The 20,693-nt window shown below is 33.4% G+C and overlaps 1 protein-coding gene and 2 long non-coding RNA genes across 8 annotated transcripts; 2 read left to right on the plus strand and 1 right to left on the minus strand.

Moving 5' to 3' along the window:
- Positions 1–248: 248 nt before the first annotated feature.
- On the plus strand, positions 249–7,646 carry LOC112697195 (uncharacterized). Of its 2 annotated transcripts, XR_011862550.1 has the most exons (6): positions 249–808; positions 1,830–2,902; positions 3,645–3,846; positions 5,766–6,586; positions 6,685–6,895; positions 6,991–7,646. It is a non-coding gene; the product is annotated as an uncharacterized lncRNA (long non-coding RNA). The 2 variants fall into 2 exon arrangements; XR_011862549.1 differs by lacking the exon at positions 5,766–6,586.
- Positions 7,647–12,560: 4,914 nt separating this feature from the next.
- LOC112698259 (uncharacterized) lies at positions 12,561–14,120 on the plus strand. 2 transcript variants are annotated; one of them, XR_003151467.3, is made up of 3 exons: positions 12,561–12,938; positions 13,443–13,535; positions 13,789–14,120. It is a non-coding gene; the product is annotated as an uncharacterized lncRNA (long non-coding RNA). The 2 variants fall into 2 exon arrangements; XR_011862553.1 differs by lacking the exon at positions 13,443–13,535.
- Positions 14,121–16,218: 2,098 nt separating this feature from the next.
- Positions 16,219–20,165, minus strand: LOC112697196 (uncharacterized). 4 transcript variants are annotated; one of them, XR_003151138.3, is made up of 9 exons: positions 19,761–20,165; positions 19,477–19,592; positions 19,164–19,217; positions 19,031–19,055; positions 18,661–18,783; positions 17,879–18,045; positions 17,462–17,550; positions 16,978–17,076; positions 16,219–16,518 (listed from the first exon to the last, which is right to left on the minus strand). XR_003151138.3 is itself a non-coding variant. In XM_025750270.3 (9 exons), exons 1-9 carry the CDS (start codon positions 19,938–19,940, stop codon positions 16,438–16,440), a joined length of 915 nt encoding a protein of 304 aa, XP_025606055.1. In that variant the 5' UTR covers positions 19,941–20,165; the 3' UTR covers positions 16,219–16,437. The 4 variants fall into 4 exon arrangements, 2 of the variants coding, with proteins under 2 accessions (XP_025606055.1, XP_025606054.1); XR_011862551.1 differs by having other exon boundaries at positions 16,961–17,076; XM_025750270.3 differs by having other exon boundaries at positions 17,481–17,550.
- Positions 20,166–20,693: the final 528 nt, after the last annotated feature.

Raw genomic sequence — 20,693 nt, forward strand, 5'->3', positions numbered from 1 at the left:
ATCAAGAAGTGCTTACCATGTCTACTACATGCTAACTTCCATGTAGCACCTCCAGAGGAGTTCATCAGCATCACTTCACCATGGCTCTTTGCAAAATGGGATTAGACTTGCTTGGCCCATTTTCTCAAGCATCTGGATAAGTAAAATATCTCATAGTAGGAATTAATTACTTTACTAAGTTGATCGAAGCAAAACTTTTAATGACCATCACAGCTCAAAAAAGCTGGAAGTTTTTATACAAGAACATTGTCACTCGATTTGGTATCCCATTCTCCATTGCCACTGACAATGGCACACAGTTTACGGCTTCGAGCTTCGAAAGCTTGGTGATAAGCCTAAAATTAAGAGAAAAATAACCAAATCTACTTATGAAAAATACAAACCCTAGCAAAACTACCCTTGGAAGATCAAAGCAAACTTTCTACCCACAAAAGATCGGATCTGTTTGCCAAAACTATCGAGACATCAAATGCTTCTCAACGACATTAGCTGAGAGTCCGAGGTGGCACGTTTAATGTTGAGCTGGAATTTTATTTTTGTTTTTCATTTATTTAAATTGTTTTTCAAAAAGTTGGCCGGGTTTAATTCACGCCAATGACCCTTTCCTTTCCCTTACTAACCTCACAAACCACCATGCCCTAGCAGAGACATTATAGTTTTTTTGGGAATCACCGGAGAACATATTTGCCACTGTTAGACACTAAACTACCGTTAGCTCACTGCAATCAATGTTTTCCCTCCACTACCACCGCTGGTCGCCATCCCCAAATCTATTTTTGTTTCATGCTACAGGTTCAGCCACAGAGAGGTAAGCAACACTACTGATATGTAATCGTTCATCCATTTCTTCCACTAATTAGTTATGGTTCATTTATTTGTGGTATTTGAACATGGATTTTTTATACTATTTTTATTGTGTTAGGGCTTTGTTTGTGCATTGTTATGCTTGATTAATGACCTTTAAATTGGAATTTTAGATATGAGTAGGTGTTATCTTCTTCCTTTATTTTAAGCTGTGACAATAGGGCTTTATTTTAGCACTTCTTGATTATCGTACTGTTATTAGCATTTCTTTTCAAGTAATCAGCATATCATTTTTCCATGGTGATTAAAGATATGTCAGCTCCAACACAATTATTTTGGGTTAATAATACTATAGTTAAACAAGATAAGGAAAAATTTGAAATTTCTTTTGAAGACCAAAATTCAAGATCAAGTAAACCCTATTTTCATTCTTTTATATGTCAGTTTGAGATATTGATCTATGTATTCTGAAGTTTGATTTAAATTTATTTTAAGTTCATAAAACTAATAACTTATAGCTTATGAAAATTCTACCAACCACTTATTTTAGAATGCTTTCAGCTTGCTCTTTTAAAGTATCAACATGATCTTAAAAAATATCATGTCAAATGAATCTTACAAAGGGAAAGAATCATAAAAAATTCTTATACTCAAGTTATTAAGTATTAATTAATTACTAATCGATTTCGGTTTCAACTTCAACCCAGCTTTATTTGTCCAATGGGATAATTGAAATAATACATTGATGGAGTAATCACATATAATCAATGGATAATATCATTGTATTAATCACTAACTTTTTCCTTATATGTTATCAATGGATAATTGACTGAGAACGTAAAGTGTATAAGATGAATGCTCTAATTAAATGTATATAATTATTTGTGGTTCTTATATGAATATTTTTCTACACTAATATTAGTAATGATATGATATTCTAAAACTTGAAATTTGTGCTTTGGCTTTTCAGTTCCATAAAATTATTGTTGATGTTGGGGTTTTACTTTTTATTGTTGTTTCTGCAGAAATGGCCACCACAACATATATCACATTAGTAATTCACCATAAAAGGAGACTTCAAAGGGGATCAGATGGAAAGTTGTCATATATAGATGGTGAAACTACTGAAGTGTAGAAAGTAAATGTTGATATATTTAATAGGTTTTTCATCAATGACCTACTTAAGGACATAGGTTATCCTTTGATATCTGACTTTTATTGGCTACATCCTGGGATGGATATGAATGATGGGTTGAGAATTCTGAGGTTTAATTTGGATATTGTAAGGATGTATAAAGCTATTATGAAAAATAAGAACATAATTGAATTGTATACAGAACACCCAATTAGTAAACCAGTTGTTATAAAAGATGCTGATAAAGAGGATCAGGCCTAAGAAGTTGGCAAGGCCAAAAATAAACCTGGCCCAAGTTCAGTTGGCATTGTTCCGAATTTTGAAACCAGCAACCAACCTATTGAGAACCCCATTAGAAACCCTCAAACAGACAATATCATTTCCCAACCTCCACAAACACCTTCCTAACCACCTGAATGTACTGATCTGAACCAACCTCAACAGCCAAAGTCTATAGAATCTGTTGCACCCAAAACTAATCCAACAGCTTTTAACCCTACTGAATTTTACAGTTTGGGTTATAATGCTACATTACCCCCAAGATCCCAACCACAACTCATCTGGATCCACTACTAATCTGACCTCTGGGGAGGTTCCACCAGCTGAATGTCTCACTCAATATATATCAATTCCCTCACATTGACCCTCTCTCATAGTTAAAAACTGAGGCACAACCCATACCACCGTCTGTGACCATCAATGCTCTGGAAGGCCAAAACAATAACATTGAAGAAGATGTGTTTGGAAGTAAAAAGGATAGGAAGAAAAGATCCACAAAAAGACCTTCCCTTACTGGCCAAGCCCTTGTACCGAATGCTGATCCATCACGACCTTCATAAATTTTTATTCCACTTAATCAGGAAGACTACTCAGACGAGAATACAGGGAACCATTGCTATGAGTCTGAGGACTTGCATAGCCTTGCAAGTGAATCTGATGGTGAAGTTCTAGTATTTTTCTAAGGTAATGCAGATGCCCCTATTAGACAGGTTCACTTAGAATTAGAAATGGAGTTTGAGACACTTGCACAGTTTAGAAAAGATGTGCGAAAGTTTAACATAAATCTAGGGAGAAATCTTTTCTTTCCAAGGATAGATTCGGAGAGATGTAAGGCCATATGTGATGATGAAAAATGTACGTGGCAAATATATTGTGCCAAAAGAAGTTTTTCAGCCAGTTATCAAGGGAATACTTCCGTAAATGAGCACACTTGTGAGAGAAAGATGCATTGTAAAACTGCTGATGGAAAATGGGTGGTAGATGAATTAGAGAAAAAGCTTTAGAATCAGCCTGAGATGACTGTTAAAGAGGTAGAAAACTTCTTTAGGACAAAATATGATGTCCTTGTCATTGAAAGGAAGATCTATAGGTCAATGGCCAAGGCAAGAGAGCAAATTGAGGGTTCAGAGGCTGCTCAAGATGCAAAGTTGTGTGATTATGCCAAGGAGCTGTTGAGAACTAATCCAGGATCAACAGTTAAGATATATATATATATATATATATATATATATATATATATATATATATAACTCCTATGGTTGATTTACAAAGTTTCCTTTTCGAGAGAATTTATGTTTGTTTAGGAGTTTTTTGGAGGGATGTAGATCTTTTATTAGGCTAGATGGAACTTTTTTTAGAGGTTATTATGGGGAGCAGCTTTTTACTGCGATTGGAGAAGATGCTAATAATTATATATTTCCCATAGGTTATGCAATTGTGGAGTCTGAAAATAAGGACAGCTTTTTACTGCGATTGGAGAAGATGCCAATAATTATATATTTCCCATAGCTTATGCAATTGTGGAGTCTGAAAATAAGGACAGCTAGAAGTGGTTTTTGGAGCTCCTGCAAGATGATATTGGTGATCATGGCATTAATGGATTCAACTTAATATCAGATATGTAAAAGGTACATAGACAATTCAGTTGCTTATGTTGTTTATTTTGTCATCATTAAATATATTCACTGTTATTTATTTATTTGTTATGATAGGCTTTCCTTCATTCTACTTGCCATATTATTAAGGGAAAAAGACAAATAGGTTCCTGACTTTTCAAACTTTTGACAAATACATCCCTGACAAAATTTAAATACAAAAAGTCCCCGACTTTAACAAACGGAGGACAATTTAGTCCTTCCGTCTATTTGCCTCTCATACACCTAACGGAACTGGCTGACGTGGCTGAAACGGTGTCCAGATGTCCGCTACGGTGCCACGTTGGAAGGGAAAAAAAGTTCGAAGGACAAATAAGTCCTTGACGTCATTTTATAAATAAAGTTCGAAGGACAAATAGGTCCTTGAGAATTTTTTTTTTCAAAATTAATAAACTCATTTCCTAAATTCTCTCATCTACCTCTCTTCATTTTTATATTTCTCTCTACTATTTTTACTCTATATATAATTATATTTTATATTATTAATTTGACAAATCAAAATATGTCATTCGATATTTTTTTACAATTAAAATATTTTAAATGTAAAATTATACACATTAAATTATTTTAAATTTTAGATAACGAATGTTAAAATTAATTACTAATAAAAAATTAGACTTTTTCATATAAAAATAATAACTAAAAATCTTATTATTTAATTTTTTATCTGCAGATATCTTGGTCTTCTTAGTCAAAAACTTTTATCAACTTACGACTTTTTTGTAAAAGTAGTTTAATTTTATAAATCTTTTGTGTCATGCATAATTTATACTGTTTGAACAAAGTGAACTATAATTTAAAAAAAATATATTCTCGTAATGTTATTATGCATAAAAATACTAGTTCTAATATAATACACAAATGCACTAATGCTAACTTAATATATGAATGATGCACAAATGAACTAATGCTAACTTGATGCATAAATGAACTGATGCTAACTAATGACACTGGTATGATGAAAACTGAACTAATGCAATTTAACAAATTCTAATATAATACACAAATGCACTAAAACTAAACTAATGCAATTTAAGAAAAAGAGTAGAAACATAACAAGCCCAATTTCTACAATTTTAATACAAATAATTTAAATTGTAGAATAAAACAAGTTAACTAGATTTCAAAATACAAGCATAATTTTATCAGAAATTATTTTTAATATGGAAAGAAAATTAGTGTTTTGGTTGAATATTGACATTTGAAGTGTATTACAGTATTGTGGAAATTATTCAACACGCCCCTATGTGTTGGCTAAGATGCTGCCACGTGTTCAACATGCCCCCCACGTATTGGCCAGAATGATGCCACATGTTCACCACGCCCCCCACGTGTTGCACCACGCCCCCCACGTGTTGACTTCCCACAAAAAAATCCACCCATTTATAATTACACCACATTCTCCCATTTTCAACAAAAATACCAATATTTTTTCCATACAAAAAAAAATTAGCCTAATTTTATAAACTAAATTCTCATAATAGAAGCATAATAGAAGTATAATGAAAAAAAAATTCTCAAGGACCTATTTGTCCTTCGAACTTTATTTGTAAAATGACGTCAAGGACTTATTTGTCCTTCGAACTTTTTCCCCTTCCAACGTGGCACCGTAACGGACACCTGTACACCGTTTCAGCCACGTCAGCCAGTTCCGTTAGGTGTATGAGAGGCAAATAGACGGAAGGACTAAATTGTCCGCCGTTTGTTAAAGTCAGGGACTTTTTTGTATTTAAATTTTGTCAGGGATGTATTTGTCAAAAGTTTGAAAAGTCAGGGACCTATCTGTCTTTTTCCCTATTATTAATTATGTTTGTGCACTAAGGTCTTATCCAGTTGTGCGAGATATCGTGTCTAATTCTCATCATAAATATTGTGCCATACATATCTGGAAGAATTTTAGGAAGCAATAGAGGGATAATAAGGAAATGGAAGTGGTCATGTAGGCTTGTTCCAAATCTACTACTCTTCAAGCGTTCACAGCTTCAATGGATAGACTTAAACAGCTAAATTCGCTGAATTAGGAGTATTTGAACAAGATCATACCTTAACAATGGCCCAGATCTCACTTCAGTGAGTACCCTAAAGTGGACAACTTGACGAATAACAATTGTAAAACTTTCAATAGAAAGATAAAGAAGATGAAGGGGAAGCTAATTATTATAATGCTGGAAGAAGTTAGGGGTTATGTAATGAGAATTTTAGCAAGAAACAAAAAGGCGTTAGTGGGTTATATGGGTATAGTTACACCAGTTCAGCAGAGTTGACTAGAAAGAGAGAAGAGAGAAAGCAATTATTGGAGGCTATTTTCATTCAGGGATAACGAAGAAAATCTGTTTGAAGTTACTAGTGAAGGTCAATGTTGATTTGGGTAAAGAAAACTTGTAGTTGCAGGATGTGGCAGCTAACTAACCTACCATGTAGGCATGCATGTGCTGCCATTGCATACCAAAATCAGAGGCCTGAAGCGTATGCACACAACTGGCTGACAATGGGAGCATATAGCACAACGTATCATTGGACTGTCCATCTTGTATCAAGCTAAGAATACTGAAAAATAACAGAATACACACACGAACTGCCTCCGATTTATAGAAAATCAATTACAAGACCTACCAAAAAATGAGATATTAACAAGGATGGTCCTAAAATAAATCCCAATTCCCATAGAGCAAAGAAAAGATATCGTCCTATCACTTGCAAATATTGTTTCAAGGTATAATGTATCCATAGTTGTTCCATCAGATTCTCGCATTTATATATATATATATATATGTGTTGGAATCGATAATTTGTCATTTTGTTTTTGTTCAGATTGAGCATAATAGCAGGGAATGTGATAGAAAAAGGAGGCAATGGCAAGGGGAGATGTAGCAACATCTGGACAGGGACTATAAGGCCAAGCTACAGCAGCAGCAAAGCATGGTGCAACTGGTGATGCTTTGATGAAGAGGCTGTCATGGAGCAGGAGATGCATTAGGAGGAGACATTAGAGGAGGCAGATGCTGAGGCATCAACAAATGTGGTAAATGTTTGAGTAATTCAATAACTAAGGAAGAAATAAGTAATTTAATCATTTTAAAATATAGTTCCATCTTAAATGTTGGTATTTTTTTTTAGTAAGTTACTGTGGATGACTTGGAACCAATGCCAACTCCAATTATACCTCCACCAACTAGGCCACCAACTTCCTCTATTGTTAGGACAACCAATTATAAAAAAGGTATCCTAAAAGAAATCTCAGGAGGCCTCCTCCTTTACAACCATCTCCACTTAACCCAAACCCACCACATCCTTCTCCTCTGAAGCCAAAGACCCAACCATTGCACCTATGAGACTATTTACTGTATTCCTACAGACAACTCCAAAGACACAACCACTTCTAAATTCATGCAGTTTATGCCAACTCCAACAGCAAGGGGTTTTACTCTAAGTAGATGGGAACTTCCAAGGTTCAAACCACAAACTGCATCAACTTTGTCTAATGGAAATAGTAATAGAGCTCCAAGTGGCAGCAACAACTCTACTCCAAACACCTAGATAGCTATTATGTAGATCCATCTTGTTTATGTAAATTTGGGTCATAAAATGAACATATAAACTTTCTTCTTTTGAGTATTTTGTAATTTGGGAGTTGTTAACTTTGCACATGTTTCATCTTTTGGTTATATAGGTTGTGTTCTTTTTGATTGCATATGTACTCTCTAGGTTATGACAATCATATTTTGATTTATGATTTATGAAATATTGGGTAATAATGTCCCATCTAGTGTTTATTGTTTTTTTCTAAACATGTTTATTGCTTTTTTTTTCCTCAGCATGTTTATTGCTGTATTTTCAAACTAGGTTTTTACTAGTGTGTTGATGTGGGTTAAAATACAGGCTATATTTGTCTATTCACGATATTTTAATGGTTATTATTATCAATAATTCTAAAACCTTTATGGCTAGTTTTGACAAATTTTAAATTTCTTGCGGTTAAAATTGTCAAAAAAAATCTTCTATCAGGGAAACATAACTTCTTTAATACAAATGTGTGAAACAAAAAGCTTGTTGCTATAAATTGTCTACAAATTCACCCAATACAAAAGATAAAAAATGATGCAAAAAGTTTCTCTATTTGCAACATGTGTGCCAATATATCCATAAATACACACCTAGTTCTTTATTAATTGCAACAAATTGCACCCTAAACATATCAGTAAACAATAAAAATTAGCCCTAATTCACACCCTAAGAATTCTAATTTCTCTTTGAATTTTTTCTATCTTCATCATAATCTTCATGTCAGTCTCACAAATCCTTCTATTTGAAAATTACAATTAGCATCTACATCACACATAGCATGGGAATTATCATTGTTTCTTCCTATGAGTGCCCTTGCCAGACCTTCCCAATCTCCATCAATTTCATCAACCCATACAAAATACTTGTCATTCATTATCTCCATCAGAAGAGAAAACAGTAAGATAGCCTTCAAATGAGTTCTCTTGTAAAATAACTTGGAAATAAAATGTATTACCTTTCATAGAGGATAACAAACGAACCATCTCCTAGGATTTGTCAATGTTCCAAATTTCAGCAGTGTAAGAACTAAAGTTTTCACGTAAAATCGCTTTAATAAAATAATAATCTAATTATCCGAAATAGGTTCAAAAATATAAAAATGTTATTTATAAAATATAAAGGTGAAATTTGATTTCAATGAATTTTTCTGAGTTGGAAAATATATCTTTTGCGAAAGATTTTTGTAAAAATGTGTACCGGTGCTTAAGCTGGCAGTACCGGCTCTAGTCTATTCAGTACCGTGTTTTGAGAAAAATAAGATTTTGAAAATTGAATTTATTATTTTGAAAGGATAAAAATAATTTAGAATCGAAAATCGGGCGCTAATCTTAAAGGTTTTGGTCCAAAGTGGGTCAAATAGACAAAAAATGCTAACGGATTGGATCGGACCCAAACCGAGTCCAAGGCCCAACATATATATATATATACTCTATTAATGAGAAATTCAGCTCATTTTCACCCACAAGCAAGAAGGGAGGTGCTGAGATAGAGAAGGGAGAAGAGAGGAGAAGTTACTATTCACTTTCTCACTCTTTTGCTCATAACTTGAGCTACGGAGCTCCGATTGACGAGCCGTTTATGGCCACGTGAAGCTCTTGTCCTCTTTATTTCTTTTTAAGTTTTGTTGGTAAAAAATTTAAACTCAAGCTCTAATTTCCAGCCCTAATAATTCTGCATTTTTGGATTTGAGTAAGTTTTGTGATTTTGATTGTTTAGATGATCTCTAGTAGCGAGTAATTATTGGATTTTACCCCTAATCTCGTTGGGTAAAGTAAGGTTTCACTAAATCCTTGTGTTTAGTTATTTTGTGAATCTTAGGTTTTGATTTTGGTATATATATATATATATATATATATATATATATATATATATATATATATATGATGTTAGTTTGAGCTTTAGTGCTTGTTGGAGTTGCCTTGGCTTTTTGGAAGCTTGTGGGATCCAAGTTTTGGTGTGTTGTGCATATTGGGGATTGGCCAAGGTATGATTTTAGTTTTCTCTATGTAATATGTAATGTTTCTGAACACTTAAACTAGTGGACCATAGGATAGGTTTAAATTGTTGATTGTGGATTATGACTATTGATGCTTGTGATAATTTTAATGAATTGTGATATTGTTGTTGATTATTGAGAGTGAAGTTGAATAATGATAATATTGAGTAATGATATTGACTTTGGATGCTTGTTGATGTTGATGAATGATGTTAGGAATTGATATTGGTGTTGAATGATATAAATTATGAGGATTAAATGTGTCATAGGATTGATGGGGCTTATGAATGGTTGGATTGTGCAAATCGGTTAATATTGATATTTTGATTTGGAAGTTGTGAATTGTGTTGGATTTGTGGTGGGAAGAGTTGGAAGAGAATGAGTGAGAATAGGTGATCAAATTGATGGAAATGCTATGAAATGGTGAATTGATGTAGGAGGTAGTGTTTTATGATGTTTGGGGTATGTTTTGGTTATGGAATTTGGAAATTAGAGAACTTTGATGTTTTGTGTAAAACTTGATTTTTGGTGAACTTTGGTAGATCATAACTTGAGCCTCAGTTTTCAAAATTAATTGATTTTTATCTTAAATTAAAGATGATTTCAAAAGTTTTAAATTGATATAAAGTTTGATGGAAATGGATTTTTGTAGAGGAAGTTATGAACGTTTAAAGTTTGGTGTTTAAAACTGATTTTTGCAACTTACAGAATTTTGCAAGTCTGGAGGGGTATGCGTACACGAACCCCCCATACGCAAGCGTGCCATTTTGTTTGGCGCCTATACATATGCAAACTCTTGTATGCGTACGCGAGATGGGCAAAATTTTAAGTATGCATATGCATACACCCTGTTTTGCTGAAAAAATGATTTTCTTTATTTTTAAGGGTTCTCTAACTTTCTAAACTTTTTTCAAATGCTATTTAAGAGTATTATCGAGTAATTAGGCCCTAAGATTAATAGAGATGGTTTAGTGAACTAAATTGGTAATTTATACATGCGTTTAGAGCCGATGACTTAGGTCCTGGAATGTTGTGGACGAAATTAGTATACGTTAAGTTGTGCAGTATGTATTTGAGGAGATTTTGAGAAAGAAGAATGATTATGATGTAAATGAAAAGTTGATGATGGTTATGATTACATTATAACTTGAAAATGAAGGATTATGGTTAATGGAATGAGTATGAATGGAAGTGTGCTATGAGCAGTGGCCTTTGAGATGGATTATGTGATTGTGATATGCTTTATTCTCCATCGTAGGGGCTATGGCAGTCTCTCGCCTATGTTCAGATATGAGGGTTGAAGCTAGGCTTCCCACTCACATTTCTCCTCAAGGAGAAGGTGGTAGGGCACTCATCCCTCGAAATTATTCCTCCTGATGAGTATGTGTTTTCTCTCTGGTTGCGAGGTGGTAGGGCAGTATCCCTCAGAATCATGTGGCATCCAGAGGAAGGTGGTAGCACACTCTCCCTTGGAACGTTTCCCTCTAAAAGGAGAAGGTGGTAGGACATTCATCCCTCGGAATTAGTCCTCCTGAGTATGTGCAACAGAGAGACTAATTCGAGAGTTGCTGTCCGAATTTCAGGTCGGGTTTGGCACTATAACCGACATGTGATATCACAGCCAATAGGACAGACATTCATCATATGCATCTCTTATGTGCTTGTTTTCTTTTATTACTTGCAGTTTTTCTAAATGTATAATATGCCTACTTGCTTCTTGAATTACTTGCTATATATGAATATTACCTGTGCTTTACTTGTTTGCATATACTTGTGATTGTTTGGTGCTGCGGAGGTCAGGTAGGCGGTGGCGATGGGATCGCATGGAGGTTAGGTTCGCGAAGGTTGTGGCAGTGGTGTGATTAGTATTAGTCTGAAATTTCCTAAGTTTAGATAACCCTGTTTATGGTTTATGGTTTAAGTTATTTAATTTGGTTTAAGCTTGAATATCTATATCGGTGTGAAGTTCTAGGATTGCCTTTGGCGTCCCGGAACTTTACATCTCATATACTGGGCACTATTACCATACTGAGAACCTCCAGTTCTCATCCTTTGTATTTATATAACCTTGTGGCCTTAGAGGCTTGATTGGAGAGATAAATTGTATAAGCTGTTTTAAACTTCAAAACTCTATTGTATTCAGTTTGACTAGCTGGCCTAAACTACGCAGGCTGTGACTAGTCCTCTTTTTGTATATCATACTTATATATATGTCTTGTTTAATTTAAGTACTACCTTGTGTATCTTGGAGCTATCTACAAGGTTTTATATATATTATATATGTCTTGTTCTGTCTGTACCTAAGCGTTTAATTATCAGGTTTGAATGCTTCGCGTTTTGTAATTTCGCTTTACATGACTTTGAGCTTTATTCTTTCATCGGGCTTCTAGTTATATAAATTCTTGGACATATATTATATAATATAAGCTTTAGAATTGTCGTGGAACTTCATTATCCTTTGATTTATGGCTAGAGGTAAGGCTTAGGGCAACGAGGTGTTACATTTAGTGGTATCAGAGCGGTTCGTCCTCGTGAGCTTGAGGGATGGACCGATTGTGCTTCGTTGCATACTTTGGGTCATTTTTCTTTCGTGCTACTTAGGATATCTGTTTGATATGTATAGCATGCTTGTTTGTGAGTGTTTTTGGGGATAATTGAAGTAATAAGCTTGAGATATTGAGACTGATCACCTTGATATCGATTGTTTGGTGTGGAAAGAAAATCCGAATGGCAACTCACGGACGAGGTCGATCACGTTAACGGAGAGTTAGTGAGGATGACTAACCTAGCCTATGCGTTACGAGCTCAGCATGTTCCAGAAAATTTGTTCATGGAGTTTGCGGCATATTGGTTGATGGGTGCAGTCCAGCACTAGTGGCAAGGGAAGTACTGACTGATGCTTTTGCGGTTTTTAATTATGATCAATGTTCTAAAAACCAGTTCGAACCGGCCGGTCAAACCGCGAACCGGTGAGAATTACGATTCGGTTATATGCTAAAACCGGAAAAAATAAAAACCGTTATTGAACCGCTAAATCGATCGGTAACCGGTCAGTCGAACCGAACCGGGACCTGGCCAGTTTTTTTACTTTGCACAAAAATGCTCAAAACGCACCGTTTAGACGTTTAGCATTCAGTAAGTAAGCCCCAACCCTTACCAGTTGCCAACCCTAACTCCAACTCTCCAACGGCGCAGCATTACACCCTCTCTTGTCCCTCCCATCACCCTCGAGCTAGCCGTTCCTCTCAACGCCAGCGAGCTCAGTCCCTCCCTTTCGTTCAGCCGCCGGACCTCCTGACGCTGTCGCCGGTTGGAGCTTCGAAGCTCACTCGGTCCCTCACTCAGCTAACGTCTCAAACTCTCAGTAGTGGAAGAATAGTCGTCGGGCTCGCCTCCTGCCTCCGTCGCGAAGCTCTATTCCACCGTCGCCGGTGCCATCTCTGTTCCTGCCTCCGTCGCCAGCTCTCCGTTTCCAGCGCCGTCATCCTTCCTTGCATTTGAATCTGTAATGGAGCCTCTGTTTGATTTTGATTCTGATTTGTTTTTATTCTGAACTTTTTTATTCTTATTGTTGGTTTGATTCTGATTTAGTTTTATTCTTCCATTGTCCTCCCTATGGTTGATTCTAATTTGTTCTTTGGTTGGGTTGTTCTTGATTCTTTGGTTGGGTTGTTAAATCTATTTTTTTAGTATTATCATAATTTCTAAGCGTACTTGATTTATAATTCTACTTTCTTTTTAATTGTCTCTAAGCGTACTTGATTTTCTGGATTTAGAGTTATTTTTTATTGAATTTTGAATTCGTGCTTGATCTGCAATTTCTGTTTGATTCTTCTTTGTGTTCATGTAGCAATTTGAGTATGGGCTACATAATACATTTTTGTAGTTTTTGCGTGATTTAGGCAGGCTTAATGTTTATTCGATCTGTTCTCTGCTCTTATATCCTATCCCTTTTGGGCTGAGAAGAATGAGAAGAGTTAGCAATTAGCTTGACTTTACTGCTTTGTAGAGCCTTGTAGCTGATGATATGGCATACTCAGTCATACTTCCTGACTCTTAATGTGAGTTTCTGCTGAAGGCTATGCTTTGCACTGCATTTATAGTGAGTGCCCTAATAAATTTTTGTACTCTCCTTCAGTAGCTAATTAATCTGGACAATTAATCTTGAGTGGGACATAGTTTGATGATTCAAATTATCCATGAATTGAAAGAAATTGGCTTGTTGCAAATAAAGAAAACCTTTGTGCTTCCAAAAATAAAGGGGGATTTGGACAGAGCAATATGCACATGTAACTTATTACCAGAAAATTTCTTAAAGTCTTTTAATTCTTTAATTTTAATTCTCTCTTGAACAGTTCATTATTGGTGATGGCAATAACATGTATGATTTCACTTATGTTGGAAATGTGGCTCATTCCCATTTATGTGCTGACCGAGCTCTAGCTTCGGAGGGGGAAGTTTCAAAAAAAGCTGCAGGAGAGGTACCTTTGAAAGATTCTCTCATTACATTTTTTGGTATATAAATATTTGTTTAATTATGTAAATGAAGATTAAACATGGACATCTTAAAAAGCGGTGATGATGATCCTGCTCTATTGTAGACGGGTTGTTAGTTATTCACAGGTGTACATTCTTTAGAAACCACGGTTGCTAACATGATGATGAGTTGATGATACATTTAAGGGTAGAATTTCTTCTTTTGGGTGAATGACAGGACCTAGAAAATATATGTTTCAGCAAATCCTAATCAAATACTTAAGCTAAAATAAGAAAGATATACAACCAAAAACCTTATTCCACTTGGTAGGGTTGATGATTGATGACAAACTTGGATCATTTTGATGCTGCTATGTCATGTTTGATTGGTTGTTTTATTTTTTGACTTTTGAATTTGTAGTTGAATGAAATTATAAAATTTTGGTTTATGTAGTACTTTTAATTTGAATGATATTTTAAAGTTTAGATTAGACTATAATTATATTTTCATGTGTTTATTTATATTTTATTTATTATTTCATTATAAAACGGTTTTTTCGGTTCAACCACGGTCGAATCGATTGAACCTCTAAACCAGTGAACCAGTAGCTAGAGCGGTTCGATGACCGATTCGGTTTTCAGAACCTTGATTATGATTTTCGATTTCTAACTGGTATGGTCTTGAATCATGTTGAAAAAGTTTTAAGGTTCAGAATGATTTTCAAATTTGGTTTGGAACTTTGGTTTAAATGATTTGGTTTTGAAACTAGGTCGGAACTCTTTGATTAAATGATACGATTTAAAAGAAAAGTGAGTTCTATGATTTTAATGTATAATTAGTACTTAAAAAGGTTGGTAGAAGAAATTAAAATGAATGATAAATAAATACAATAATTGTGCCCAACTCATACAAATTGAAAGATGGAAAACATGAAGTTGATGCACCATAAATAAAATAGAAAAACTAGCATAGTTGTTAAAACCAAATCGGACCGACTGGTTCAACCAAAAAATCGGTGAACCAAATCATAAACCGGTTCAGTTCGTTCTTTGGACCTTTTAAGGATGAAAATTGGCATGAATCGGTAAAAACCGGTCAAATTCGATAAAAATCGGTCCAATAACGATGCTCCATAGCACTGCATTTCTACCTTTGATCCAGTGCGACCTACGGTCCTCTAGCTCCATCTTCATTGCCACGATGTCACTATGCTTTTCAATGTTATCTATGACAAAGACTAATTATATAGTAAATCCTTGAATTAAATAATTTTATAAATATCTAATTTAATTTTAATTTTAATTTTGTATTTTTTATTTTTTGAATTAATTATATTTTTAATTATGTACCATTATTAATAGAAATATAAACTTTACTAAAAATTTATTAATATTTATCTATTTCAATGTTAATATTGTGATTAAAGTTATCTGTTTTGATATTAGTATTCAAATTTATTGATATTATGGATTGGTATTCTTATTGTGTCAAATTAAGATATTATTGTAGTAGCACTAACTAATTTTATGTCTTTGTATTAGTTGTCTTTAAAATTTGAGATTTAGTTGTTCTTTTGGTAAAAATATGTATTTTAAATTTTTTAAGTTTTTTACTATTTTATATTTTTTATTTACATATTATCGATTTTACCGATTTTATCGGTTAAACCAATAAACTAGCGAACCAGTAGAAATTTACTGTAGCCAAATTTTAGACATTTACTGTAGCCAAATTATACAAATTAATAAATGCGTTATAAATTATATATTTCAGTAAATAAAATAATTAAATTATCTATTTAAAAAAATTCCTTAAACTTAATGGTCAAAAAGACTTAATAATATCACATTACCAATTTTATAATTTAACAATAACCCGTAATCAGACCGAGAAATTTGATAAATTTGTATCTTAAAAGTACCTATTAAAATTACAAATTAAAATTTTTAATTAAAAATATAAAAAATTAAATTTTTTAATATAATTATTCTTTATTTATTAAAAAATATTTAAAAACTTCACCAATAATAATATTATCATATGTTCTAATTTTTAAAATACATGTTAACTGAATCTTACACTTATCTTTACTCTTGTCAACGCTAAAGACAAATAAACTATTCTATTCTTAACATATATATGAACTCTAACTTCTCCATCATAGTTTGATACTTTTTATATCTTTTCGATAAGTATCTGATAAACTTGCTTTTATAAGTATTTTGTCTGATATTTCTTACATCATTAATGAAGTGTATAAAGATAATAAAGAATATGTCTAGTGTGAAACTGAAGACATGAGATGCTATTTACACAAAATATCTATGCTGTGCATATAACAGTTTTTCTTTGATGTTTACAATTTTCATACATATATTTCCTTCGTTTGTTCTTGTATGCCCAAAAAAGGAGTAATACTAAATAACAAAGGAAAATTCATTGGGAGAGATGGGGTCAAATGGGAAAAGACAAAAGAAATCATTGACAAGTTTTTGTACAGTCTTCCATAAGAATCAATGTTTATCTTTCAAATTGCAGCCGGTATGAGATCTTTATCAACATCAGCTTTCTGATCATCTTCCAAAACCATCCATGGTAGAATAGGACCCTGAAAAATCATATTACATATTCTATTTTCAATTTTTGGGCCATTGAGGCCAAGGAAAGAAGTAAAGAAAACATTGGTTATCTAGCATCAACGATAGACATGATAGTTAGCACTTAGCTAAAAAAAGCTAACTTCTTTTATTTCCTTCTTGTTAATTGTTGTGAGATTTAGCCCTACTGAAATGTGACCTACACTTTATATAGTACCTAAACCATTGGTGGGAAAAAAATTAACAATATCAACATTCATAAGATAAAAATAAATGCTAAAAATATAATCTAAAACTATTGATTTTCTCAACAACGGTTCAAATGCTGCAATTTACTCTCTAAAGTTCAACCAGAACTCTAGATGAGTCTTGCCCATTATTTCAACTTGCAAAGGTAATTTGTGCCATTCAGAACCATAAATAAATAAATATAAAAAAAAAATTGTAACCTACACTTTTACAAATTCTACCTTTCCTTCGCGAAGGACTCTGGGAGGAATTTTTGTCATGTCAACCACTGTGGATGGATCAGCCACTCGTACACCACCATCAACGACGAAATCAAGACCCTGAAAACCAAAATAAAGGTGTTTAGGTGCTTCTCCTTTCAAAATATAACTTCTTTAATCACTGGGTAAAAGAATTCTAAAATGAAGTTCATAATCTTAATTGTCACAAGCTTTTTTTTTTGCTATAGCCGGGATAGAAAATAGTATCAATAGCGTTGTAATGAATCGATTCAAAAGCATGGATACGTTCGACCAAATGAAAAAGGGAAAAACATATGAAGCATGCATACCTAGAATCTGCCATGCCTACATATTAATATACTAAGAAAATGATATGGCCTACTTTCTAAGAATCATTTCAAATGCCAATAATATGTACTGTTATTTTGGAGCGGGCGTTGTTTAAACGGAGAAGAGAAATCTTAGTTATGAACCAAATACGCACATAAATGAATGTTTGATACCTCTGGTCCATATGTATCAGCTATCATAACTGGATCAATCATCCACTCATCTTCCTTCAGAGACTTGATGCTAAAACAAGGATAATCAGAAAAATATTAAATCATATGCAAAAACTATCATGCTTCTTATGCTCGTGAATCAATTACGAAAAGGAGGGGGTCAATGCCTAATTACTTATTTTGGTTATGATTTACCATGGAGAATGATTTTAGTTAGTTTTCTAACTATCAACATCATTTCTATGATATGGCTGCATTCAACCATGTATATCAAAGTGTGTGGTTTTGGGTGTAGCTAACTCAACCCACTTTTTGTCTCATGACAACACTGTCATTCAAACAACAATATCTCTTTCCTAATGCAAAGAATAAAAAAAGATCAAACAAATTGAACAAACCTTGTACATATTAATGGTGAATCCATCTCCTTAAGTATTGCTTGACAAATGGCATCATCAGGCATACGAACACCCACATTTTTCCTTGATGCATATTTAGCAGATGAAGTCCCAACCCTTATACACTGCTTAGGTAATTCTTTGCTTGCCATTAAGATGAAAGTGTACTGTCATTTAATCATAAACAGAGTCACTAAGTAACTGTCTACTACTATATGACAAGGACGCTAAGATGTTTGTGAGTGGTGACAACATATCCAAATAATAGGAATTCATCACATAAATACATTTAATATTACATAATATACTAATATACTTGACGAATAGGCAAGATATGACACAACAGTGCCTTTTGATCTATTTTAGAATACCTCAAGCAACATGTAGAGATGAATTAATAGCATAGAAATAGTTCAGAAGACAACACTAAAGGTTCAAATAATCATTGAATACAATGCAAAGCTACTTATTCATTGAGATCTCACATTATACAAGCAGCTTTTGTGACTTAAGTTTGTACATTTTCAATAAACAATTGTAACCAGTGTTATTTTTTCCTTTTACGATGATATGTACAAGTCACTTATAGTACAAAGCTACAAACTAACTGGAAATAGATATGAGCCTGGATGCATGATTATATAATGTAGTGAAGTGAATTTTTGTCTCTGTTGTTAACGTGAGATTATACAATGCTCCTCCTGTGGATTTGTCTCCAAGAAACATTATAATATTCATGAATTCACAAAATGTTTACTCTAGGGACCAGAGAGCATACTTACTGGACCAGGCAAGTAATGCTTAACTACTTTGAATAAATTTGCATGGCCTTGACCATCACCACGAGGAAATCCAGTCGTAAATTTGTCTATGTCCCGAAACGAGTGGCATAAGATGCTAAGAGGCTGCAAGCACAGAGGAATTGCGAATGACTTTGACTAATAATACATATACAGATATGCATTGAAAATGTACAAAATTTCAAACCGTGCTCGATATCATGAGACCTAACTGAATATAAAGTGATTACAAGCATGTGACATGGCAACATAATGCGAAATAGGTACCCAATATCCAGCAACTGGCCAGTTCAAAGCACATTAACAACTGACTAAGACTAACTGACTGAGAGAAGTTGTATGTGTTTCTCACCTTAGAAGGTTCTATATTCTTGATTCTGCAACAAAACACTACACTCTTAAGTTAATTAGGGATAAAAAAAAATGGAATCATTCAGTGGCAACAAAAAACACACAAGAATCAATATTAGCAAAAAGTTACCGACCTACGAAGTCGTTCAATAGCTGATTGGCATCTCAAGTCACATGCTATAGCATATCTAAATAGACAAAGAAGGTAAAACATTCATTAACCTTGTGCATCCATCAATCAATTTACGTCATATTTTAGTGTAAATATAGGTAGAAAAAAAGCTAATTGTGTATGTTTGAATTGAATTAACCTAAAATGATAATATTAGATTAAAATGATAATACATACAATTTCTCCTAAAATATGCTAATTCAAAGATACTAACGAACAAAGACAAGGGAATACAACATTAAATTAAAATCCCCAAAGGATTGAGAAGGACTCACAGGGTATCGGTAGGGATAACACCAACAGCACCTTCTTTCAAGAGATTAACAACTGGTTCCAATTTCCACGTGTCGGAGCCTGATGGATCAGCTTCAATGTACACCAACCCATCCTCCTGCTTATTGAATCCATAGTGCGCAACAAGGTTAATAGCACTCGCATTAAGACAAGTATAGAAGAAAAGAATCAAAGTATTCTCTCTAAATCAAAATCTTTTTTGGGATCAATTGTAATATGTATCAAAAAACGTGGCTTCAATGTAAATGAAGTGAAGTATATAGACCTTGGTGAAACGAGGAGCGGTGTATTTGAGACGCTTAGGGCTTCGCTTAATAGTCATTGATAGTATCGAGAACTTGTGGTTGGAAACGACATGAGTGCTTGGAAATGACACGGAGGAACCGAGGAATGAAGAGGGAGGAATGGTTGCGTCAAAACGAGAGAGGCTATAAACACAAACCATTTCCGTTAACGGGTTCTCAGTGTTGCAAGTGTTGAAGGTGAAGACACTGAAGAATTTGAAGGTGAAGAGTGGGAAGAAGGGGCATGATAGTCACTTTCCCTTGTTCTTTCCAGTTAAGAACTCTCTCGTAGCATGTATCAGTGACTGAGCAAACTCAAGAAACGTCCGGTGCAGATAGTTTTCTCCTAAATGCTTAACTAATATCTATTTCATAGCAAGTTGGTAGACTACTAAAATCCACTTTTTTTTATTTTAATATTCGGCCAACAATTGTTTTTTTTTTAGAGTAAGTTTGGATTGATTTAAAAAATATATATATTTAAATTTTTTATTTTTTTAATATTTTTTAATAAAAAAGTTATTTTATATTTAAATAGATTTTTAAAAAATAAATATAAAAAATACTTTTAATTTTATTTGAATAAATTAATATTTTTTATTTAAATTACATAAAAAAATAAGATGAAAACATGAAACTCATAACTAATAACTACACTACTTTTTTTTATGTGTTTTAATTCTTAATATACGTTTCTAAAATATGTAGTACTACACAATCTTTTTTAGTAATCTAATATTTCTATATAGTCAGTGCATTGTTTTCTCAGCTTGATTATATAAATAAAAAATATAAATAGATATATATTCATAATTTATAAAATACTAAAAAATATAAATAATATATAATTTATAAAATATTAATAATGCATACATTGTGATAATTAATCTTTTATATTTAAAGAACCTTTTTCT

The sequence above is a fragment of the Arachis hypogaea genome, chromosome 6 (assembly GCF_003086295.3).
Source record: "Arachis hypogaea cultivar Tifrunner chromosome 6, arahy.Tifrunner.gnm2.J5K5, whole genome shotgun sequence".
In the NCBI taxonomy this organism is placed as follows: domain Eukaryota; kingdom Viridiplantae; phylum Streptophyta; class Magnoliopsida; order Fabales; family Fabaceae; genus Arachis; species Arachis hypogaea.